The sequence below is a fragment of the Macrobrachium nipponense genome, chromosome 17, assembly GCF_015104395.2.
Source record: "Macrobrachium nipponense isolate FS-2020 chromosome 17, ASM1510439v2, whole genome shotgun sequence".
Classification (NCBI taxonomy): domain Eukaryota; kingdom Metazoa; phylum Arthropoda; class Malacostraca; order Decapoda; family Palaemonidae; genus Macrobrachium; species Macrobrachium nipponense.
The window spans coordinates 33297870-33322711 of record NC_087210.1 but is presented as its reverse complement, the minus strand read 5'-3'; the positions used below and the strand labels follow the sequence as shown (position 1 = coordinate 33322711).

Sequence of the window (24842 nt, the reverse complement as noted above, 5' to 3'; positions counted from 1 at the left end):
CCCCCCCCTCAACCATCCCCCCTCTCCCCGAAGTCCTCTTCCCAAGTTCATAACTGACGAATCAGCGACAACTTCGAAAATAATTATTAGCCATTCGGGGAAGGCAATCTCCGCTCATTGCTCGCCCGCGAACGGCTTGGGAAGTGCTATAGGGACCGACAATGGGATGAGAAAGCTTTCATTCAGTTTCACGACTCAGGATTGAGAGGAACAGTTCCTGCCATTCACGTGGGAATCAAATCGAAGAAATGATCATTCTGATATCACGGAGAACCTTGTCTCTTTTTGACATGATACCTTTGCTTTTTGAGACGCAGTAACAATGACGAAAACGTTCAGAATATGTACCTCCAGAAATCCATATAGATCATGAGAATTTAGAATCTGAAGGAAAGGCATTCCCGAATTATATACGCTTTTTGCCGATACCGTATATTGTCCTGTACTGCTTCTAAAAGAGCAGACCCATCTGCAAACACCTTAACGCATCCTTTGGCCTGCACAAAACCTTTGCACCATGCACCTTTTGTCTTTATCACCACCTCTCATCCTTCCAGTCATCCTTACCCCACGTAGTATACTTTGGTCCATTTCAACAACTTTAACTTTTTACTCTTATTAGCATCTAACCTTTATGCTTCCTTCCTTTCATGAAGAAGAGTTGGCTGAACATTCCTTTCTTTCGTACCTACCTTGGCTTCCATAGAATGCAACGCTTTTCCATTCTGCCGTCATCCATATCATTATCCATCGGTACAGCGACATTTTTAAAGTCATGTGCTAATCCATGCTGTTCTTCTTTACTAACCTTAATTACCTGCATCATTAACAAACCTCAGTCATTTCGCGCGCTATTTATAATCCCTTTCCTTTTCCCCCAACTGTGGGCCTTGTCTACAGTTGAAACTCACTTCTCTGAGTAGTCATTTGCGAAAGAAGTGTAAAAAATAAGTAAGATAACGTTTCTTTTAGCAACTGCTTTGAAGCACAAGTACCAAGTAATCAAAAAAAAATCTTGTAAAATGCGCTTTTGATCCGGATGACGTTTATCTAATTCTGCTACACGATATGGTGAAGCTTATAATACTGTAGAATGTAGTTTGTTTTGGATGAAGTGAAATCCATTCTTTCAGTGTGGTCAAGTAATGAGCACAAGAAACCGAGAAATGGGCAAAGTCATAACTGTAGGATTTTTCAAAATCAACTTCATTTTAGATAAACAAATAAGAGGCAAGAAACTTTTGTCCTTAATTTCTTACATAACGAAAGTTCCGCCTGCGAATGTTTTAAACAAGGTAGTATCCTATATTACAGATTGAGATAGTTTAGAAATAAAAATGCGTACGATAATATCCCAATCCCTGCTTATTTTTTTTTTTTTTTTTAACATTTCAGTCATTTTCCAGTAACAGCCACAAAAGGAATAACGAGCATCTCGGTGGCAGCGAGTTCGATTCTCGGGCATTCCACTGAGGGGTGAGAGATGTGTATTTACGGTGATAGAAGTTCACTCTCGGCGTGGTTCGGAAGTCACGTAAAGCTGTTGGTCCCTCTGCTGAATAACCACTGGTTTCCTGCAACGTCAAAACACCATACAAACAAACAAACAAAACAAGATAGGCTCTATTCACGAGTATATTGCATCAAGGGTGGAGGCCTGTTTGTAAGTCATGCGATTTGTTTTGAACAGTGATTTGTTCACGTGGTGTGTCTATCAAGAACAGGAAAAGAACGCCTCTTTTCATTTTTGCCCACCCCGTACAAGTAGTATTCAGTAACAATCGTTGTTAGTTTCCCGTTGGACGAGTGGACTTCGCACTCTGCAACCAATCTGGTGATCCGAGTCCGATTCTTGGCTCGGCCAGCGCGAAATCAGAGGAATTTATTTCTGGTGATAGATATTCATTTCTCGATGTAATGTGGTTCGTATCCCACAATAAGCTGTAGGTCCCGTTGCTAGGTAACCAATTGGTTCCTAGCCACGTAAAAAAATATGTAATCCTTCGGGCCAGTCCTAGGAGAGATATCTATCAGCTCAGTGGTCTGGTAAAACTAAGATATACTTAACTAAGTAACACTTCTATTCACATTTCAGTGCAGACTGCGCTTTTACCTCTTTGCAATTTTAGAATGTTGCTTGAAGCATTCGTGAATAGAGCCTATATTAATTATTGTGTATCTGCGATTGACAATCGTTAAAGCACAAGAAATTCGCTTCGATATACAAATATGCAGAAGATACTCACCAAATCCAGGGAATGAGTCATGCCGCAGACCAAGAAGACTGAAATATCATTACATTTAGCATATTAGTCATTATTATTATTATTATTATTATTATTATTATTTTAGCAATTTTTCAACCCCTTGTCTACATCTAATTTCTTTTCCATCTTCTCTCACCATTCTACCTCGAGTAGATTAACGTCACGGAGACATTACTTCACACTTTACCCAAACCCACTTGTACACGCACCCTGTCATCCAGCCGTCACATGTTCTGAAACGCGCTTCGCTTCCATCGCAAAAACTTGTCATCGCTTTCGGCAAGGTATCACATATTCAATATCCTCCACATTTTCTCCATCGCTCCTGTCACTGAACTTTTTCCAAGTATTTTATACCCCAGCACACACACCGCTTTTTCCCGTCGCTTTCAAACTTCGCGCGTCAATGTTTCATAAAAACCGCTCGGTCCACTCACCCTCCTAGCTCTCTCTCTCTCTCTCTCTCTCTCTTGAAAAAAAAACATACCCCTTCCTTCTTATGTCACAGTCCTCTCTTATCTGTATGGAGCGGAATAAGGATCGCCTTAATCCATTGTAATTGCGTAGCTGCAACGACACACACATACATAGTTTTAATAAAAAGGAACATCACTGCATGAGATTATAAAGATGAAAATAATTTTACGTTGTGGCCTTCCTTTTTATTAGAGAAAATGCGTGTCATTGCCGCCTTGAAATTACACTGGATTATTGCGAAACGCAACGACAAATGCAGTTAATCGTTCGTGTTTTTTTCCATCTGCCTTTGGTCTCCGCATATTTAGGCCTCTGCCATCATCATAGTAGTTTGTGTGTATGTCTGTATATGTGTATATTATATATATATATATGTGTGTGTGTGTGTGTTTACCTTTTATTAAAGCAAATGCAACCAAGTGCACTCAGTAGAGTTTTTTTTATGAAATGTCAGGAATTCCCTCCTTAACAACGGCTACGGCTTAGCCAGCAGCCACATTCTTCAGCCACGTTGAAGAGGAGAGGTGCCCTTCAACAGGAATAGATTAAAGGTTAAACTAGCATCTAGGGAACTGGTGTGAGAGAGAGACAAAGACTACTTACTGTATCAGTTGTCAATTTCATGATGTTCTTAGATTTCGAAAGTGTAAAATTTCCCCCAGGTATATTATGGCTTTTTTTTCTTTTAATACTAACCTCGCATAAAAATAAACATATTATTAGAACTTAATCGGAATAAAAGGAAGCGGCAGGTTGTCGTAGTCTTCGTGTGACGGTCATTTCTATACTGTTCTAGGCTTCACAAAGCCACCTTTTCTCTCTCTCTCTCTCTCTCTCTCTCTCTCCTCTCTCTATCTCTCTCTCCTTCTCTCTTCTCCTCTTTTTAACTGCTTAAAAATGTTGCCTACGAACTCGTGAAAGTCAAGCTGTGTGATCTGTCCAAGATGACTTCCTCCCACAGCCAATTGGCTTCCCGGCTGCAGTATCATTTTCTCTGCTAATAAACGCGCTGTCTCTGGCAGTCACTTCATGCTTCTTGAAGAGCATTTTTAAACTTGATCATATTCGCGGTGATTAACGTGGACAAGATGTTAGTTTGCAAACTTTCAATTGTAAACAATTTTGTCGCGTACAGGTGTCCAACTGATAACTAGTGACTCGTGCATTTAATGTCCATTTATACATACAGACACACCCACATACAAACGTGTACATTTATAATGTTAGCGTGCCTCTCCTCTTACGGAATGGCTGCAGTAGGAACTCCCTTCAGTCTCATTTCATAAATGAGTTTGCTTTAACATTTTTTTTTTTACCTCTAAGTATAAATGTCACTAAAATGCACTGCGTGAAACGCCCATGGTCTGCAGCCAATAAAAGAAATACATTAGTTCCTACCCGGCAGGTGTTTTTGGATAGCAAGAGCCCCATCCTTTCCAGTACCTCTCTCTCTCTCGCCTCGTCTGTCAAGCATTTTCTGTTCTTATCCCTCGTCCCTTCTAAGGCACCGTCCACACGGTCGAGCTTTGGTCGATGAACTTTGTTCGATGTGACGTCAGAAGCGGAGAAACCGCGGCAAAGTTCTGACTTTTCTTGCTGTTTCTCCGCTTCTGACGTCACATCGGACAAAGTTCGTCGACCAAAGCTCGACCGTGTGGACGGGGCTTAATACTTCCGGGTTATACAAATTTTTCACCAAGTTACCATCTTTCATTCTTTCCACTTGATCAAATCATCTTAAAACTCTGATCACTCCTCTTTCACTACGCTAACAGTTTTACTACTGTTACTTCTCTCCATTTTTCGGTCATTTCTTACATTCGCATTTAATATCCACGTTTCACTTTTTGCAAAATCTTTGTTCGACAAAATGTTTCTTCCCAGTCTGTTACCTTCTGTGCTTTCCCTCAGCTGTGACTCGCCTCTTCTCTCATCCTATTGGCTTTTTTTTTCTTTTTTGCTTCTAAACACCTGTAGTACAAAAGAAACGTCTCCATTTTTCCACCCTCTATAGCAACATTCATTGTTCCATCGTCCTGGTTTCCATTTACAATCATAGCCTAACTCTATCATTTTTTTTTTCTCCGTATTATCTCTTCATCCAGATCAGTGCCGCATCATTTAGAGACAACCACTTCACATTACATTCCCGAACTAATTTCGTATCCCACAACTCTGCACCAACTGGCTTCTCATATCACGCCCTTTTAAATTTACGAAATATTTACTAATTATTGTCAAGATTTTCTCTTAATTATACGATAGCGTTACAAAAGAAAAATCTTGCTAGCATGACGCTTTACCTAAGTGATATGAATTTATATACATGCAGTCTCTCTCTCTCTCTCTCTCTCTCTCTCTCTCTCTCTCTCTCTCTCTCTCTCTCTCATATCTAAATATCAGCAACATAAAGACCATTCCTTTACAGCCTTGTGGTACTGCTGAGGGATCACCACTCATTAAGGCCTCCCTCACTCTCACCCGGGACCTAGAGGAATAATCCACTCGGTTTCTTCAACCTTAGCCGAGTTGAAGCTCAAGGCAGAATGGCTTATACCCTGTGGAGGGAAGGCGTTCAAGGCTCGAGACGTTCTCAGTGACCTTCCTCAATCAAACTTCTATCAAGTATCGTGTCTGAATTCCGCCCCATTTTGTCTCCCCGCCTTCTCCTGCTCTTCCTACCACTGCACTCCCGCGAAGGACCCTAGGAGGTCCTCCTTTGCATACCGGCCCCATTCAGTGCACGTATGTATGTATTGTATACATTACTCTGGCCTTGCATGACGCGTTGCCTACGTGCTTCCCGCGGTGTTTGACACGTCTGTAAATCTTACTTGGAGAGGGACTCGATTGCTTATTAGTGGGAACGTGGTTTCGGTGATAGGCTGAGAGAGAGAGAGACAGAAAGGATGAAAATAGCCTTTGGTCTGGGCTAATAGCTGTTGCCCCGATATCTTGTTGCTTGCAGAGAAACTAATTAGGAAGTTAGTGTTGTAAGCATTTTTAAGGGTAGGCAAAGTTTAAACGCGTCATTATTTCATCAACGGCAATGTATTCATCGCACATCTACCTTTCATTGTCAAGCTGAGATTCTGTTTAAACGAATCCCTTCCGTCTCCTTCTTCTTCCTCCAGTTGTCTTCGTGGTTCACTGATTTTCAGCAACAATGTAGCTACATATGGAGCCTCAAGAGAGGTAGTATTTCGTCGACAAATTCCCGTTGCAATGCTGGAGTATATGTGAAGAAATTTCAAGACTCATCCTTCATTACGCGTGTGTAATGTACCCGGCCACTTGTTTCCCCTTATAAACTCGTTCGTTAAGGTTCCTTTACCATCTCATGCTTCATTTGCAACCTACCAGCTCTCATTAATGATACCATTTTTAAAACCAGTTATTGTAGCAAGGGATTGAATTCCATTTTGAGTAAATCGTTCCTTCGATCGGTGTTTTTCCTTATTTGTGTATCTCAGTGTCTATAAATAACCTCTTCGAGATTTATTGCCAGAAATGCCGTAGTAGCATCTGCAAAAAAAAAAAAGAGAAAAAAAATCTAGCTTTGTGTTGGTGCCGTAAATAACATCCCTGTGGTGTTCGTCTTAAAGTGGAAACATTCCAAAGATAACTAATTTTTAGACGGTGTCTCTCCACAAAACAGCACACTGTCTACCGTAATGTTTCATCATCAAATGACTGCATCCACTGTCTCTTGTTATTCTTGTCCTTTTGACGATAAAAAAAAAAAAAAAAAAAAAACGAAGATGAAATAGTCTGTAGTCACTCGTGTCTCCGGCACCCTGCTTCAGTGGGTAAGTTACGAGAGGGTAGCCCTCGAAATATTTGACCCTTATAAGAGGACTGGCGTCTCGACTTCTCCGGGGCCCATTTCTTCACCCTCTTCATTCAAGCCTATCGGTCTACGTGAGGTGCCTCCATCGGTCCCGTCTTAAGCATTCATTTCAGCTCGACGTGATGTTACACGAGCAGATAAGGTAAATACCGAGGCGCCGGCGGATTTGCCCGGCAGATAATGGCTCACTACCACCTCGGCACGAGCAAGTGCACGTACGCACGCCTCCTTGAAAAGACAAAGTCGTATGAAGCCTTGGCCAAGTTCAAGTGTTACCACGACCTTAAGGATGCTTTGAAGTTTGTTTACATTTTTATACCAGTGATGTGACTGGTAATTTTTCATCCATTTGCTTTCTAAATATAAATGAAATGTAAACTTTTTGTCAGTTGATTTAACAAAGGATTTACAGGAATAACATTAGAAATAGATAGATGAGTCTTTAGTCAATTAAATGCATTATAAACACTGAAAATTGCTTTATATTTTACCAGTACAGCTGGACCGCTGCATCCGTACACGTATAAGCATTCTGCTGCCAAACCGCGAATGGTTAATGGTCTTACACTAAAAATAGCCTTAACACAAACTGAGAATTTCCTTCGTCCAGTTGATTCCTTGAGAGAAAGAGAAACACGAGCAGCTGGTCAGCATTATTTAGGGGATGCGTGACGTCAGCAGAGCCAGGGAAAATAAACGGTGGCTAAAATTAGAAAGAACTGTTCATGAAGAAAGTCAGGCGGATTGATGAATCACAGAAAGAGCCAAAGTCAACAGCAGACGTGACGTCAATGGCAAGTCGTTTTCCTTGTGCCAGTCATTGATTGCTCTCTCCGCAAAGCTTTCAAATGGAAAGGCTGGAAATTATTTCCGATTATCATAAGAGCTGGAATTTGTTCTAAATCATATATATATATAATATATATCTATATATATATATATATATATATATATATCAGGTATAAAAGGCCCATTAAAACGCTACAACCCGCGAAATCTAGACACTAAGGCTAATCCTTAACTGAAATTCATAGTCCAGAGGTGGTGCGAGGCAGCGGTATTATCGACAGTAACTGCATAGTATTTTATGTTCCTTTGGTGACAATTGCTTCATTTTAAATAGACATATTGTAAAATTTGTATGCATTACTACTCTTCTTCTTAGCTGCTTTTATTTTTCGTCAAACTGGGAAAGATGGTCTATAAGCCCGCGCAAAAGATGGTTTATAAGCCCGCGCAAAAGATGGTTTATAAGCCCGCGCAAAAGATGGTTTAAAGCCCGCGCAAAAGATGGTTTAAAGCCCGCGCAAAGATGGTTTATAAGCCCGCGCAAAAGATGGTTTATAAGCCCGTGCAAAAGATGGTTTATAAGCCCGCGCAAAAGATGGTTTATAAGCCCTCGAAAAGATGGTTTATAAGCCCGCGCAAAAGATGGTCTATAAGCCCGCGCAAAAGATGGTTTAAAGCCCGGGCAAAAGATGGTTTATAAGCCCGCGCAAAAGATGGTTTAAAGCCCGGGTAAAGGATGGTTTATAAGCCCGCGCAAAAGATGGTTTAAAGCCCGTGCAAAAGATGGTTTATAAGCCCGCGCAAAAGATGGTCTATAAGCCCGCGCAAAAGATGGTTTAAAGCCCGCGCTTCGGGATTAAATTTCATGCGCAAGTACTACTCTTAGTTCTTGTCTCACCTTCTCCCCCTATCCAACAAACAAGCATTCAAATGGCTCCTCTCCGGCTCTTCCTTCCTGCAATGTCAGTTGAAGGGAACAGCAGAGTCCATGACATTTTCGAATACTTTCTTCTACATAGGAATTTCATTTTCCTCTTCTATATGCATGGCCAATGTGCTCATGTTATAAACTGCCTGTTTCCATATGTACAGACCAGTTTATTTCATCTTTTTATCAGTTTTGTGTTAACATTTCAATGTCCCTTCAAATTCAAGCTCAGCGTTAAGTAGGACTTAATCGTTTTTGCCACCTTGTTTGTCTTGATTCGCAAGAGAAAAATTATTAACTGAACTTCCCTTTTTCCTTCAGAATCTAGTTCAGTTGATTAATTTTGCTTTCACGTTTATTCTGTTCAGTGACGATGTCTCTCCTTCCGAGTAAGGAACACCCTGGTGCCATCAGTACGATTTTGGGCACTGTTCTCTGTGGCTGGTAATTTTGGGTCTACCTTTATGAGAAGGGTGCATCGCTTTTCTGGAAGACTTCCTTGCTTGCTTGTTTGGTGTTTTGACGTTGCATGGAACCAGTGGCTACTCAGCAACGGGACCAACTGCTTTACGTGACTTCCGAAACACGTCGAGAGTGAACTTCTCTTATCCAGAAATACACGTCTCTGACCCATCAATGGAATGCCCGAGAATCGAACTCGCGGCCACCGAGGTGGCAGGCAAAGACCATACCAACCACGCCACTGAGGAGGCGCTCTGGAAGACTTCCTAATATGATTCGGTAAATCTTATTAGGTACGTACGTTGTCATGAAAACCGTGACTTGGTGGCATATTAACTGAGAATTTAGAAAAGATCCCAAATGACCCAGTCTTACCTACTTACCCAGTCGAGTGCTACCCCAGGGGGGAGGGCGGGGATGGGGGTATCTGGGTGCTTGAGCGTGGCCCTTTTCTTCTTCATAGCTTAAGATGCGTTTTTGTCAGAAATGATCATTTAATTGGATAATATTATACACGTGGTATTGGATTTAATGGATTTTAAGATTCAGATTATCTTCTCATATATATATATATATATATATATATATATATATATATAGATATAATCTATAGTATGTAAGTATGTATCGTATATTTAATATATAATCGTAGCATATGAAACATAACAGATTTCATTTGCAAAAACTAAGGGAATGCTAGTGTTTTGCAGCAGCCGATGCCGGCTTTTAATACTGTTATTAGCATTAATAGATACTCCTATTACATGGAGTTTTTGTTTGGACTTTTATTCGTTTAAGCTGTTCTAAAATTGTTTTTCGTATCCTAATACTTTTCTCCTGAATCTGGCGGAATCCCCATGCTGTAAAATGGTAAATTGCGTATCCTTAGTTATGTCCAGTCTATATTTATCAGCTATGCATGGTAATATATCTATAGTTACTGCAAGGAAATGTGTCATTTCCAAAGAAAATTGCTACGGCTCTGGAAATCGCACCAAGACTCAAATGTTCACGCTGTTGATTGTTGTGTTTGATTTCATTGTCGAATTATTCATGTAGCTTATTCTCTCGTTGTTGTAGTTTTTCCTTATAAATGTTGTTGGTGAAATTTCTGTCCGGAGAATTAAATGTCTGGCTTGTTACCTTGTACGAAGCGTTCCCAAAGTCAACCGATAGCGAATATGATTTGCTTTCCTTTCAAATTGTCCCGTTTTCGCAGCCCGATCGAACGTTGGAAATCGAGTTGCGAACGCTAATAAACTGATGCTGGGTGTGTTGGTACAAGCAGATATATGGGTTCAGAAGATGTCAGCCAAGTGCCATGACTTGCCAAAGCACGTTTACAGTCCCGATTAACACTGAGTACGGCTGGAGTCTGGACGAACCACTTCCCTCACTCATTTTCATGTCGTACCTAAACGACCGAGAAATGGAAAGTAAATGACGACGTTTTTGTTTCCTGACACAAGAAGTCATGCCGTGTTTAATTACTGCGACCTAAAAATAAACAAGATTTGCTTTTAGTGTCACAACTCTTAAATATCACGGCTTGCATGTTAGCAGGGTTGCCAATGTAAAACATAGAAATCCGCCAAACAGCAGTGTTGCCAATGTAAAACATTGAAATCCGCCAAACAAGCTTTGTAACGCGGTTGTTTGGACGCAAAATCGCTAATGTTGTCGTAATATATGAAAATATCTATTTCTCGTCATTTTCACTTGTTTTTGGTATGTGCCCGTAAATCTAGCTGAGCTAATCCTCCAGTGATAATAAAGATGAGTCAGTGTCCTCGTAATTTCCTCTTCCCTGATCATCTGGAGATTAAGGTATTCCCCAGCAGCTGAATTGTATGTTGGCCTTTTTCCTATTTTTCTCCTCATTTCTTTTAGTCTTTTTTTATAGTGAGAGAAGTATTAAGTTACTCCAAAACTCCACCATGCTGAATTACCCCTTCGTCTTCAGGAAAATACTTCTTTACAAAATAGTATTTCAGTAACATGTTCACTTGTAATTTAACAAATTTTATATTTAAAGATTACATACTTTGACGTAAAATTCACCAAAAACCCGCTAAAAGTGAAACAACTAGATATCCCGCTGTCCACAATGAAGTTTGAAGACCGTGAACGAGGTCCCCAATTGCGCTAAAATTAGCGCTGGCTGCTAACTTGGCACCATTGTTTAGAATTTTTTTCATTCATCCATTAGTAACCTATTCCAGTTAATGAAGGTACGCAATGCCTAATGTATAGATCATTTGCACAATAAAGAATTCTTTAAAAGGGTCACTCACCAACGGTGAATGTCAGTATTATTTACGATTTCTATGTAATAGCAATGGAAGAGCCTCTTGCAGCACAGGTAGTGGGTTAACAGCTGAGACAGTTGTTCCATGTCCGCGAAAAACCTTCAAGATTCTTTAGCCTGCCGAAATTTTTAGATCATTGTTTTCTATTCTATCGCAACTTTATACTATATTTTGAGACAAGCAAGAGAAATCGTCTCTCTAAAATTTCCTTCTTACACGAGTAGCATTAAGACGAAATATTGTTGGTCCTGTTTAACAAATTTTTGTCACTGTTACCATCGCCTCTCGCTGAAAAATAAACCTATATGCTATGAGAGCAATAATCCAACATTTACTTCATGCCAGTTATATTAACATTATGCACATAATCTTTGTACTGTTACGGTACTATTTTGTTATTGGCACTCTTTAACATTCGCGTTTCTTAAAATCTTTGCTTGCTCGGACATTAGCGAAAACGCGTGATGCTTTTCTTAGAAACAAAAGTAGAGTAATTGTTGTATAGCAAAGCAAAAGTGACAGGAATTTATGGAGTAAAGCTGAATTGTACATTAAGATGATCTCGGCAGTTAATTATTTTTATCTGATAATGTTTGTGTTTATTTAGACAACGATATTGAAAAGTAGATTCTAGATATTAAAGATAACGCTCTTACATTGTAACAATTAACGTTCATCACTTTTGCAAGTTGAAAACATTTATGCCAGGAAAATGCGCATCATCAACACTGCAGGAAAGAATTGTTTAGTAACCCGCTGAATATCAAATAAACAACAAACGCTTGCATTCATAATTGCTCTTTGGGAAGGAAGCCTCGGTCTGAAAACAGGGTATATGGCAACGCTGTCACTGTGCAGCACTGAGGGTGAGGCTCTCTGCCACTCCGGCTCGCCCTGTCAATAATAGTGCGAAGGTGGAAGGGAGCGCATCTCCTCAGACGTCCCTTCGTCGTCATTTGTTGTTGGTCGTTTGTCGTTTTCCCATACTATTTACACGGTGTGAATAGTGACTTGAGTAGTTGACTTATGTTTTAAACAGCTTTGCTTCCCGTGACAATACGCCGTTTAGCCAGAATGAGAGAGAGAGTGACTGGGCGTCTGCTGGTTGAGGCTTGTCGATGAAAAGGTAGAGGAGGAGGCCACTCGACCCCACACTAGGCAAAAGGTCTCCCTGACTTAGAGCTTGGTGTCATTCGTAGTATTCAGAAGAACGTCTCTCCCACCACTGAATAAGTCAGTTATCGCCAGACGATGTTATTTGGGTGACGCGGTAGTATATATCGGGAACGTCGGTCGTGGCCTAGGGGCTGGGTTAACCTGCACAGCCTCCTAGGAAGCCTATTTTGGGTGCAGGGGAATATGGTCCGAAGCAGAGGGTGGTGATCGTCGCAGCAGAAGAACGTCACTTGGGACACCCAAGGTGCCGTCGGCCTGATGACAGCTGTCTCCAGACAAGGTGTTTGTAGTTTTAGGGTCGACGATCACGGAGTCTACGAACGTTTAAATGCCTCCATGAACATGAATCCGCCGCCGGGTGTCCCAGTTTGTGGTTTGTGCGATACTGTTGACAACCTCAAGATGTGCAACCGGTGTAAGGCCATCTGGTACTGCAGTGTCGCCCATCAAAGGGAACATTATAGACAGCACAAGGCGTTTTGCAAAGAGAGAGCGCGAGCCAATCAGCAGGGAGTCAATGGCGTGGGCTTAGGTGCTAATGGTAGGAGTAGGATTGATTATGCGAGGCATCATGTGCCACCAAACTCTTCTTCTTATGCTATGGACCGTCATGTTTTAGAGGAGGTCATGAGTCAGGCAGCCAGTGACCACCCCATGCATTTCCAGGGCAGCGATGTAGGCTTTGGAGGTGGACGGAGGACGTCGCTCAATGATACGGAACTCCTCCCTTCTTCTTTTGATTTGGGAACTAATTTAGAAGCGTATCATCATCATCACCACCACCATCCTCATCCGAGGTCAAGCACGTCGTCCTTAGTACAAGTTTGCCCCGACTCCCTGTCGTTGGAGGAGAGCGGTTTGAGCCCCACATGGATAACGGATATCTTGCCGTCGGTGATCCAAGACCTCAACAGATATGGTGTCTGCGTCGTCGATAACTTTCTAGGTAAGCTACCCAAGAGGTTTGCTCGTAATCTATTTGTTTAATATAAGTTATTTTAACCTACAGGGACGAGAGACTCGACAGAACCGTGAGATTCTTGAACTTTAACATCAGGACCTTTACAGCCTGATTATCCGATGTTAAAAAAATTTTAGGTTTTCCTCAAAAGTTGTGTCAAATACCTATAATGTAAAGTAGCTTATTCTTGACAGTGTCAGATTAATGTGCCACATTTTTGCAAAACTTAACATTGAACTAAAAATTTGATTGTGTAGGGTGCATGTTGAAAGCCTCTTATATAACACTGATGTAAGTACACTACTGTCTTATTATCTTCTTAATGTGTCACATTATGAGATGATTTTATACAATAACAAGGTATAAAATATAATTAAGATGTTCCCCCAAGATTCTTGCATTTGGATTTCTTTTGTGATATTAGAATTATCTGGCCTAGTATATCAAAATAGTAGTTATGTAAGAAAGTTTGGTTTTTATACACAGCTGAAAGGTTTGAAATATCGAAGTGTATTTGGGAGCAAATGCCTTAATTGAGAACAAAGCTTACTTACAGAATTCTACAAATGCTTTACAGTTGTAAGAAAAATATTTGTTAATTGAAAAGAAGGTAGAATTAATTTCCTTGGAAGCGTTTGCGAAGATTCGCCAATTTGATATGTACAAAAATAATTATTTCTTAAATTAACAAGTTATTTTGTTAGATTATTGGAGTTAGGTATGACAAAAGTTTCCTGAGATAAAACGTCATGTCAGTGGTCGGATGTTAAATTTGGTGTTAAGCTTGTGGAATGCAAAGGGCAAGTTTATAGTAATGTAGTTATTTAACCCTCTGGGTAATGTTAAAAGGTTTCCTAAATTTTCAGTCTTGGGTCTTGACAGAGAGTTGAGGCATATCCTAAGGAACCATAAGAACCAGGAATTCATAACACTGAAAATAAGAAAGCCCTCAATTTTTTTCTGGGAAAACTTTAATGTTTTCATTCATTCTATTTCCAAGTGAGAGATTATTGTATACATTCTTGGGTGCACACTGGACGGCTCTTAAATACCCACATTTCAAGTGCAAATAGGCCCAAAGAATGACCTTGCCATATGCAAATATAGGCTCAGGCTCTTGCTATTAATTTTAAAATCCCAAATATTTTCTTTTTCATTGAAATGTCTTCTTCAGACAGGAAAAAGGCTTGGTCTTATTGTTTCAAGATACAGTAAATTAAAATGGTTATATTCAGAACTTATGAGATATTGTGGACCAGCAGATTTTGGCAGTCATAACATTTAGATATAATGGTGACATGTCTTATTTAGAAAGTTGGATAGTCTTACTGCAAGAATTATTATGAGCAATTAGACTTTTCAGGGATCCGATAGACCTAAGGAACATGAGACAAGTATGTTGTTGGTGTAAAGAAGATTATAGGGTCAGAGCTATTAACAATAGGCTCATTAATTACAGTAGTGTATAAGGAAAATTAAATGCATATTCCTGAAGAACGCAGTCATGTTTATAACCAGTATGATTGTGGTTTTCTTTTTTCTTGTGATTACAGTACATATTAATACTTATATACATGAGCTGTGTTTAAATTACCCAAGCTGTTTATCATCAGTATGCAGTATGTAGTAATAGTTCTGCATATGTACTACACGTTTAATGTAGCTTTAAAGATCAATAGAAACTAATAGAAATACATTGTTCACCCTGCATTGTTTTTAGTTATCAAAAGGTGTCATTATTAAGAATGATGTAAAGAATTGATTGATTTTGGTATGGTAAGAGGTTGGATGATAGTTCAAGATTGCTTTTAGTGGTTTAGGATTGTTAGGATGTGATTTGTGTAATGCAATTAGGGTAAAAAACCGCATGGTACAGGGGTGGACCATGTACGATCAATGTGTACAACCCCAAAAAAAGTACATTATAACGCATCCTGACATCGGAGATGGGCATCAGACGCGACTTCTTGTTGGTGAGAAACAGAGCTAAAGACCTCTACTCCGGTGTCAGGACGCATTATAATGTACTTTTCTTGGGGTTGTACACATTGATCGTAAATGGTCCACCCCTGTACCATGCGGTTTTTACCCTAAAGCTTTTATTTTTTTTTCATTAAAATTTGAAATGCCCAAGAATATGTAGTTATTTCTGTTAATATTAAAGTTATTTAAAAAAAATTGCAAGCCATAGTGTTTGTTAAGTTCAAGTTTTTTTTTTTCCAAGATCTTAGCATCCCAATAGCAAATATAACCAGGTCCAGAAAGGAAAAGAGTAAGAAAATGGAACACCATTAGGATTAAAAGGTGTATCGGGATTCTTTCGAGGCTCTCCCCTGGTTCAGTTAATATCTGGCATTATTCTTGCTTATATTATTTTCATTTTATTACAGTATACTTTACAGTATTTAACATTAGCTGCTTACATATCAATAAAGTATTTTAAAAATGACAATAAGTAGGTAATGTAATAACAACATTCATGTTTAGTTATATTTAGTTGTGATGGCATTTCATAAGAATTAACACATCTGACAGTGATATCCACATTCCACATAAAGGTGATTTCTACATTGTGTACATTAGAAGTGGCAGACTTTTCTTTTTTATTTCATACTCTTTATTTTAGTGAGCTGCATAGTTTCACTTTTAACCGAAGAGTGATTCCTGTCCTTGTCAAAGTAGGATTTATGCCCTGTAGTAGTCATAAAATGTGATTATGCACTTGGATGAAATTGTTTTGAGGATTTAAAGCATTACATGTAATCGCACTATACAACTCAGGCTATATTGCGGAAAGATTTGACTTAGTGAGACATGTCATTCCTTACATTTTCAAGACAAACAGGCTAAGTTGTCTCCCATGTTATGTTTCATCATTAAATACTTAGCCTTGTAGAGATAAATTTTAGCCAGTTTTATTGATAATCCTGCAAATGCAGAGTACTGTATTGGTTTCCTCAAGGGAGTAATTGCTTTGCTTTTTTATAATGTTTATGACAGCTCATTTTATTTTAAACTAGAATAACTTTTTATTTGTCAGTTAAGTCATAAAAAGTGTTAATGGTGTAATTTTCAGTTGAAAGTTTGTTAATCATTGTAGAGTCAGAACGTTCAGTTTGTATTGTTAGTATAATTCTATAGATTTTATGTTCTTTCATTCTCAACATCTGAATACTGTACTTCTGAATGTCAAGTTGCATCGAAGCGTACAAAATCTTAAAAAGATTCAAGAGTACAAAATCCTAGAAAGGTTTTAGAAAGATTCAAAAGTACAAAATCTTAGAAAGGTTCAAGAAGTAACCCAACAAGGGCATAGGAATGAAGTGTTGTTCGTGCATTGTATACATTTTTAGTCCTTTTTGTTTTTATCATCAGGTAGTGATAAAGCTCAACCCATTTTGCAAGAGGTCGAAGCCCTCCATGTCCGTGGCTTGTTTGAAGATGGCCAGGTTGTATCACCAAATGTTCAGGATCAAGCGCGTGGGATCATAAGGGGTGACAAAATCACTTGGGTCACTGGTAATGAGCCACAGTGTGCAAACATAAGGCGGTTAGTGTCAGCAGTTGACAGCATTATTGCTAAGGCCAACCACCACCAAGATGCCGGTCAGCTCGCCAAATACAGCATCACCTGGAGATCTAGAGTAAGTCGAGAAGAGTTCATGTAGTGGTGAAAATCTGACACTTAGGTTTGAAGTAATAATTGTTTGGTCCCACAATACTGGAATATGTACAAATAAATTATTTAATAAGTATTATTTTATTTTTTTGCAGGCTATGGTTGCTTGCTATCCTGGTCAAGGGGCACGATATGTTAAACATGTTGACAACCCAGATGGAGATGGCCGATGCATCACTGCTATTTATTACATCAACAAAGATTGGACACCAGAAGTAAGTGTACCCATGGCATCTGGGAATGTAGGCTATCCCACAGTACTTGTTTTCTAGTCCTGCAGCAGGTTACTTCCCATGTGTGTTTACACCTTTGCGCCATTCTTCTGGCTTTATTTTATATCCATATGTTTTGCTGTCTTCCCTCTTGACTTTCTTATTTGGACATAATTGCTCGATTTTTAACCAGCTGTAAAATTATAGGACTTTGCTCTGTAGTTGAATGACTTGAAGGTCCTTGAATTACTTGGCTCGGGTAGATAGAATTGATGAAGTTTACGTGCCTGGCTGGTGTACGTGGTTTATATCACCAAAAACGTGCCCAAAAAATGACAGCTTAATGCGACCGTACATTACTAAAGTAAAATCATGACTTCCGGCCTTTAAATTAATATGGGTATAATTCCTGAAATAACTATTCATGGGTAATCGTAGAGAGGAAGTAGGCATTTATCAAAGAAAGTCATGTATGGACTAATTGTTTCAGAAATTAGGCATTTATCAAAGTAAGTCATGCATGGACTAATTGTTTCAGAAATTGTAACTAGTAGAATGGGTATGAATGTTCGTTAAAGTGGTTGCATAAGAATTTGCAAAAGTTAATGCTGGAGGATTTGGGTATTTTGAAAATCGGTCAAGGTATAGTATAGTAAGGACAGGCTTGTACTGAAGATGGTTTCTATAAGCTAAGGGTAGGTCATTTAGAAAGTGTAGCATGATGTATGTGTATCACGAGTGTGTTAGGAAGGGAAAAGGTCATGAAACATGCAGATAAGAGGACGACGGAAAGAAATATACATATTATTTTGACAGACAAATTTGCCATCTGTACCTAATACGTACTATGTAGTTTATATGAACATTTTGATTTGCACACGTGTGTATGAGAATGGATGTTATGTAGGTGTATTTTTGTACCCATGTTCGAGTTATACCTTTGCGAACTGACGTCAAAGTTATTGTTAGACGAGCGGTGTGCGGCCGTATGAAGTCCTCTTCCCACTGGTGCAATTGTGGCTAGAATAGATAGCCAGATACATAAACTTGTAAGAGGTTGCGTTATCAAGATTCCGTAAGAATTCTCATTTTCTACGAGATTGCGGTGAACAGGTACATTATTAAAAACGCCTGGTGCATCTGGCAACGTTTCGTTGATTGGATTGCCACTTTTTGCCTACGTTGCCGTATAATAGAATTTTCAAACTTATCGTTTATGCCTCAATAACGGCATGCCACAGATACAGAATTATATACTAGTAGTCTGAAGGCAATTAAAATGCCCGCTAAATTCATTCACCCACTACCTGTTCTGTGCTTCCGTTATGCGCCGTTGGTGGCCTCTTTCCCCTGATAATGCTTGTTGAGGGGCGATCGCCCTTGTCACGTACGCCATGGGATAGACTTAATGCAAAATAGTGTCGGTTCCATAACGATCACAATATTTAACGTGATCATAAGATGTACTTAATTGTTTGAGGTTTGTCAACAAGAGTTTATTGCTGTAGTGTAATCAAGGATTGGTATTGAAAACGACAAATTACTTTAAACTTTTTCTCTCTCTCCTTCTTTCTCTCCTTGTATGTAATAGCATAGTGTATTTATAAATCTAGAATTTCCTCTTGATTTACCTAAGCAATTTATTTTACAAAAGGATGGATAAATAGTTAGAAAAAATGACAGCTCTATTCAGCATTATTGTGCAATATGACCAATTTGGTGTCGCGAGGCGTACAGTTTATTTCATTTTTGTAGGACTTACGAAAGTGGGTCGGTGTAAGTAGTAGCAACAAAGAGCATTTGTTCTGTTGTATTGAAATTTACGGTAATAATGCTGCTATACCCAAGGAAACCGTTATTTGTAATATTTTGTAGGACACTTGATCTCTAGTTGTATGGATTTTTGTCTTGAAAAGAAATTGGGAGTACTTTTCCCAGCATTTGATTACAGTGAAAGTTATTCTCTTGTAAACTTGCCTCAAGGTGAAGTGACGAGAGAAAAGAAAAAGAAAAAAACTTAACAGTAACATCAACAAAATTTGTCTCGACCTTTTAGTTGCTTATTGGGATTTTTATCTGAGGTCATTATGATCATTGTTTTAATGCATTGTACACGATGCGAGTTTAAATCCAAATTTAGTTGACTAATTTCGGAAGTTGTACAACACTTATGTTGAATATCAGTGCGGAATGATCCAGATGTAGCGAGAGGCACGATTCTGGTGCCTGGTTATCAGGACTTCAAGCAGAGAGAGAGAACGTTGGAAAGCCGCCAAGTTTAGGTGAAGATTAGCACATGATTTCAGCCAATATGAGTGTGAATTGTTCTTCCTAATGTATATCAAGTCTTATTTTATAGTTATTACTTAACCCTTTCTTTACTAAAGTAATTGAAGGGCCATAATTTTCCAAATTTCATTAGCTTCACTCATAATTCCTAGTGAGACATTTGTTGCTGCTAGTTGCTCTCCTAAGGATTGCTTCATCAGTTATTTGCGCTGTGAAAGAGAACCGGAATGCTTGAAGTGCATTGCATTAGTTGAAGTTCTAGTTTTTATTAGGTTGGGTGATGAGAGTAGGTTACATATAGCAGCTGTTTTAGTATATTCCAAAATTAATGTAAGATCTCCAGTATGAGGTGTTTTTCTGGTTAAGGCTGCAGTATTAATAAATATCAGTGATTTCAACTAAAAAGAACTTTTCCTTTTTAGGGTGGTGGGGTGTTACGCATCTATCCTGAAGGTAACAGCCAAGTAGCAGAGATTGAACCACTTTTTGATCGCATGCTTTTCTTTTGGTCTGATAGACGGAACCCTCACGAAGTCTTGCCAGCGAATGTTACAAGGTGGGTATTTATATTGGATCGAGTTATGAAAATGAATTTTCCTGCATTTCTGGAGTTCCTGAACATGCAGCAGGATAGTAGTCATGAAAAATATTACCAATCTTGTGTTTACCACATTAATGAAGGTCTAAAAATATGAAATGATATTAGGTTTTTCATTATTTGAATGAAGAAATGTTTTGACACCTGCAATTGAATGTTTGTTCTCACTTTCTCAGCAGATATGCCATTACATTGTGGTACTACGACCAAAAGGAACGTGAGGAGTACCTTTCACGGGCATCTGCAAGCACAGCAAGTACCTGACAGGGAACGCCATTGTTTATGAAACAATTGGCCATACATGTTAAGTCACTGTGACTGCTGGCTGTCCCATGCACGTTTTAACCTCCCCCCCGGCTATTGTGGGATACCATCCAAAGTACTGCGTGATGTGGTGCTGAGCATTCATTGTTAACAACTATAGGATATATTGCAGTTGTGACTGCAGTGCCTCATAGAGTGCCATAGCGGTGACTGAGTTTGAAATGAAATCTTATGTATCCAACAAATTAAATAACAGGCTATTCCAGTAGCGTCTAGTGAGGTTGAAAGAGAAGTATTGCCACATGCAATGGTTTTATTTAATTGAATATTTCTTCCTCTTAGAAATCATTCTTTTTTTTTTTTTTTTGTTATTTATTCAGCCAGTAGCATTTGGTTTCAGATATTGGAAATTATACCATACCATTTAGTGTTGGAAGGCATACCATACCATATACGTATTGTTGGTACATTATATATTCCATAATGACCATTTATCCAAAAAGATGGCATTGAACTCCATGAAGGTCAAGTTGTCGAGCTTCTCGTACCCCCCTCCTCCTCCTCAGAGTCAATCAGTCCGTCATTCAGTATATCAAATTGTAAGTGCCAATGGCTTGCATATGCAAGGTGCATATTGCAAACAAAATACTCTTCTTTCAGTGTTATAGTAACAAGTGAATTTGCTCCTGAAGAGAGTTACATTCTTGTTAGGGAATTGTTTATGAAAGGAAGTATGGAGAAAGTGCAGTGCCAGTGCAGTACTTTTAAAATTGTCTCTTGTACCATATGTGTGAATTTCTGAAGACTATAATAAAAACTTGACAAATTCTAAAGTCTTCTAATCATTAGGTCAGATTAATGTTGTTAGTCACAGCAAATTATTATGTTAACATTGTGAGCTGATATGATATAATTTGTTAAGCATACAGAATTGTTACCATGAAAATAATTATGCATTGTATTTTATTGCATAGTTCATTGATAAATTGAGAATTATGCCTTTGCCTAATTTCTTGAATGAAAAATTGAAATGTTCCAGTTGTGGTCTGAGTTGAGTATATTTTAAGAATCGGACAAATCTCTGTCCTTAATATCTCAGGTTTTTTCCTTTTGTTATTTGATTATCGATGCAAAGTGTGCCGTTGAATTGTACATTATGGAAACTGGAACCTCTAAAAGTTTTATTTAGTCATACAAATATTTATTTTCAGCATTCAAGTAAATGTACTTCATTTTGAAATTGAATACGAGGCACTGTGCATTGTACGAATGTACAAGTAATTTGAAGTCGTGAGACCTCAGATTTTATTCTTAAAGACAAAGTGGCTGTGAACTTGTTCCTGATTGATAGTTCTTTAAGTGCAAGAAATTTGAGTGTTATTTATGAGTACAGTAATTATTGCATAGTCGATTATCATATACGTATATGACAAAATTGTGTGTACGGTCATCCATAGGCAATTGTCTGGAAGATTATACGTTTATGTAAAAACTCTCTTGAGTTTCATAAAGCATGTTTATTCATTGAGAAGTTGTGTGATATTTCTTTTTAATCTACTACGAATTCCATAAAGTAACTTGGTGTTATTTTGGAAAAGATTGTAAAACTTACATTGAACCAAAGTATCCAATACTGAATGCCAGACAAGGTAAAGTTTGTAAACAAACTCAAGTGAAAGTATTGAAGACCAAATTCGTTGAGTTTGCAGTGCCAAGTAGTACTGCATATTGCTCAATATTCTTATGTCAAAAGTGTTACAAGGGCACTATAATGATATAGAGTGAACTTGATTGTGCCTAAAACTTTGTATGTTACATATACATTTGGTGCTATCTAGTATTTACACTGACAAGCATCATTGCGTAACTAAGTGGGTGCATTTTGAAATCATTTGGAGAACTGTTAGCAACGTGAATACAGTACATACTAACATTTATTTTACCTCTTCTCATGTGTTTTGAACAACAACTGTTGTGCTTCCATTTTATTATTGGTATTCCCTAAGATTCAGTTTCCTTTCTTGACAGCACTTTTTCGTGATGTCAGATGTTCCGACAGGCAGCAACTGGTATAGAAATAGCCAAGACTGATGTTGTTTTCTTGAATCATGTATTTGGATATTTTAGGGCAGATCAAAAGTTCACAACCATGCAATTATACAGATATACTGCAAGTTTGTTTTTTCATTTATCCTGTTATTTTTCTGCTAAGGACAATTACTGTGGTCAAGAATTATAGTAATTTTTAAGTTTTATGGCCCAAGCCCATTCCGGAACTTGAAACAGCTATTCAAGACTTACCTAAATGCACTAAAATATAAGAGGTGACCGACCAGTGTCGTGTAGATAGCAAAGGAAACAAGGATATAATGAAAGCTTTTTGCTGTGTTGGTCATGTAACTAATTCAAATGGGCATTCCTGTAAATGATTTCAACAGTAATAGGACCCCATGTTCATTCATTTTTAAAAAAGGCGAGGTTTCTGTGGATGATAGTTAAAATTAACCAAACATCATTATGACAAGTAGTATTTGAAAATAACAAGAGATGAAAAAAATACAAAATGCGCTAAGTTGAAGAATTTACCCACTGAACCTGTAGCAACGTGAGGTAAAATTCGTAGCAGGGTAAAATCCTATCTTGAACAAAGGCGAACAAGCGCCTCTGTGGCGTGGTTGGTATGGTATTAGCATCCCACCTCGGTGGTCGCGGGTCGATTCTCGGCTATTCCAATGAGGAGCGAGAGATGTGTATTTCTGGTGATAGAAGTTCACTCTCGACATGGTTCGGAAGTCATGAATAACCACTGGTTCCATGCAAACAAGCAAACTACGATGTCTCACAAGTGTTTGGTATCCTAGGCTCTGGCTACCAATCCCAGTAGACCTTGAATCCTAAAAATAGAAAATATCAATCAACCAGATAAAATAATGGTTAAGTAATAGCTGTGACAAATATAAAATCCTTATAAAAGTAACTTACCAAGTAATTACTTGGCTAACAATTAACCTCGCACGGCATCCCAAATTAAAAGTAATTTGTGCGCAAGTTACTTTCAAGGCATGGTGACTGTTCCCACCCACTGCAACAGAAGCCTACAGTGTCATTCTTATATTACGCAACCCACAAGACATCATTTAGAGCTTCCCGAGTTTTGTTTGCCAGCTAAAGTTGATGATGTACCGCTTAGTTGGTTTTTCGTCTTGCACTGTATTGGTTTGCTTTACCTACGTTAGATTTTTCCCTTCTGTAAGTTCAGATTATTAATGTCTGATTCTAGTACTTCCAGTCTTCGCCATCGTAGCGAAGGCTGCAAGACTAGACTGACCAAGATGTGCTATGATGCACACACGAGGTACATTAAGTGCAGAGGTCAGGTGTGTACAAGAGAGCTTACCTGTGATGAGTGTAAGGAGTGAGATGATAGTAGGTGGATGTTATTGCAGTCTCACCTTAATAGGTTGGAAAAGAATAGGATCAGGAAGGCGGCCGCTAAAGCAGAAAGTAGGTTGTCTGGTAGTAAGATTCTTCCCCTAGGCCTAAGACAGACCAGTGTGCCTATTCTGTCTACTCCTGGTAATAATCTTTCACCTATTTTCAGCCCTCCTCTCCCTCCTCCCACTCCAGTGCTCAGCCCCCATGCTTTCCAACCCAATGCTATTGCCAGTCTAGAGTCAAGGATTAAGAAACACCAAATTTGATATTAAGTTTAATCTAGTGTCAAGTTCCGTTGCGGAGTTGGGGGCCATCTCTTACAGTCCTCATGGACAAAGTGAAAGAAGTGAGAAGTGATAAAGTGCAAAGTGAAGTGTCGGTGGAGGAGGCGGTTGCCCGTCATCAGCTCTCCTAGACATAAAGGTCACTGTCCCACTCCCTTGCACCTAAGAGAAGACATACCGGAGGTCCAAGGGAGGCTGATGGGGTTTGCCCACGGGATACCGCCCCCTCTGTCGGTCCTGTTGTAAAGTCCCAGGATACGCCTGACTGCCATTGGAAAGGCATGTCAGTGGATGTGCACCAATTATCATCCAGTTCTGACTTGGAGTCTGATCCCAAGCACCATAGACACTACTGGAATGCATCCTGGCCATTGAAAAGGCACGTGTGTGATTTGGCTCACGAGTCCCCGGTGCCAATCAAGAGGCAAAAGGACCAAAATGACCTCGCCCTTCCTTCGTGTAGCTACAGGGTTGACCCTCCAGTGTTTGCACCTGTACAGTTACCTTCACATCCTTGTGACTCACCTGTACTGCCGTCTCCCAAGGACTCCAATCTTCAGAAGCTCTGTGCTAGGCACTCGTCACCTGAGCGTCCGGATAGGTGTGAGGCTCCCACTCCCGAGAGCCCATTCCTGGGCACACTCCCATCTCGAGTGACCACACGCCCTCCACTGGCTTCCGCACTGCCTGCTTGTGCTCCCATGATGACCGCTCCCGTTCTCACAATGTCTGCTTCCACACCTGGTCAACCCACACCTGCCCCTTCCTTGGAGCAGCAACTCATGACCCCTTCTGCTTCAGGATATTTATCCCATCGGCAACAGCATGCCATCGTTGCGGAATCAGATGACCCTTCTCTTGC

General features: G+C 39.3%; 1 protein-coding gene across 4 annotated transcripts in view; it reads left to right on the top strand.

The window, feature by feature from the left end:
* Positions 1-22435, top strand: part of LOC135196173 (egl nine homolog 1-like) — a 28026-nt gene extending 5591 nt beyond the window's left edge. Inside the window, exons 2-6 of one of the 4 annotated variants that reach the window (XM_064222755.1) lie at positions 12925-13204; positions 16595-16863; positions 16994-17113; positions 19822-19955; positions 20177-22435. In XM_064222755.1, coding sequence (XP_064078825.1) covers positions 12925-13204; positions 16595-16863; positions 16994-17113; positions 19822-19955; positions 20177-20261 — 888 coding nt within the window. In that variant the 3' untranslated portion in view covers positions 20262-22435. Of the gene's footprint in view, positions 1-9502; positions 13205-16594; positions 16864-16993; positions 17114-19821; positions 19956-20173 lie in introns of those variants that run through there. The other 3 variants (XM_064222754.1, XM_064222757.1, XM_064222756.1) reach the window with 3 other exon arrangements.
* The last annotated feature ends 2407 nt before the right edge of the window (positions 22436-24842 follow it).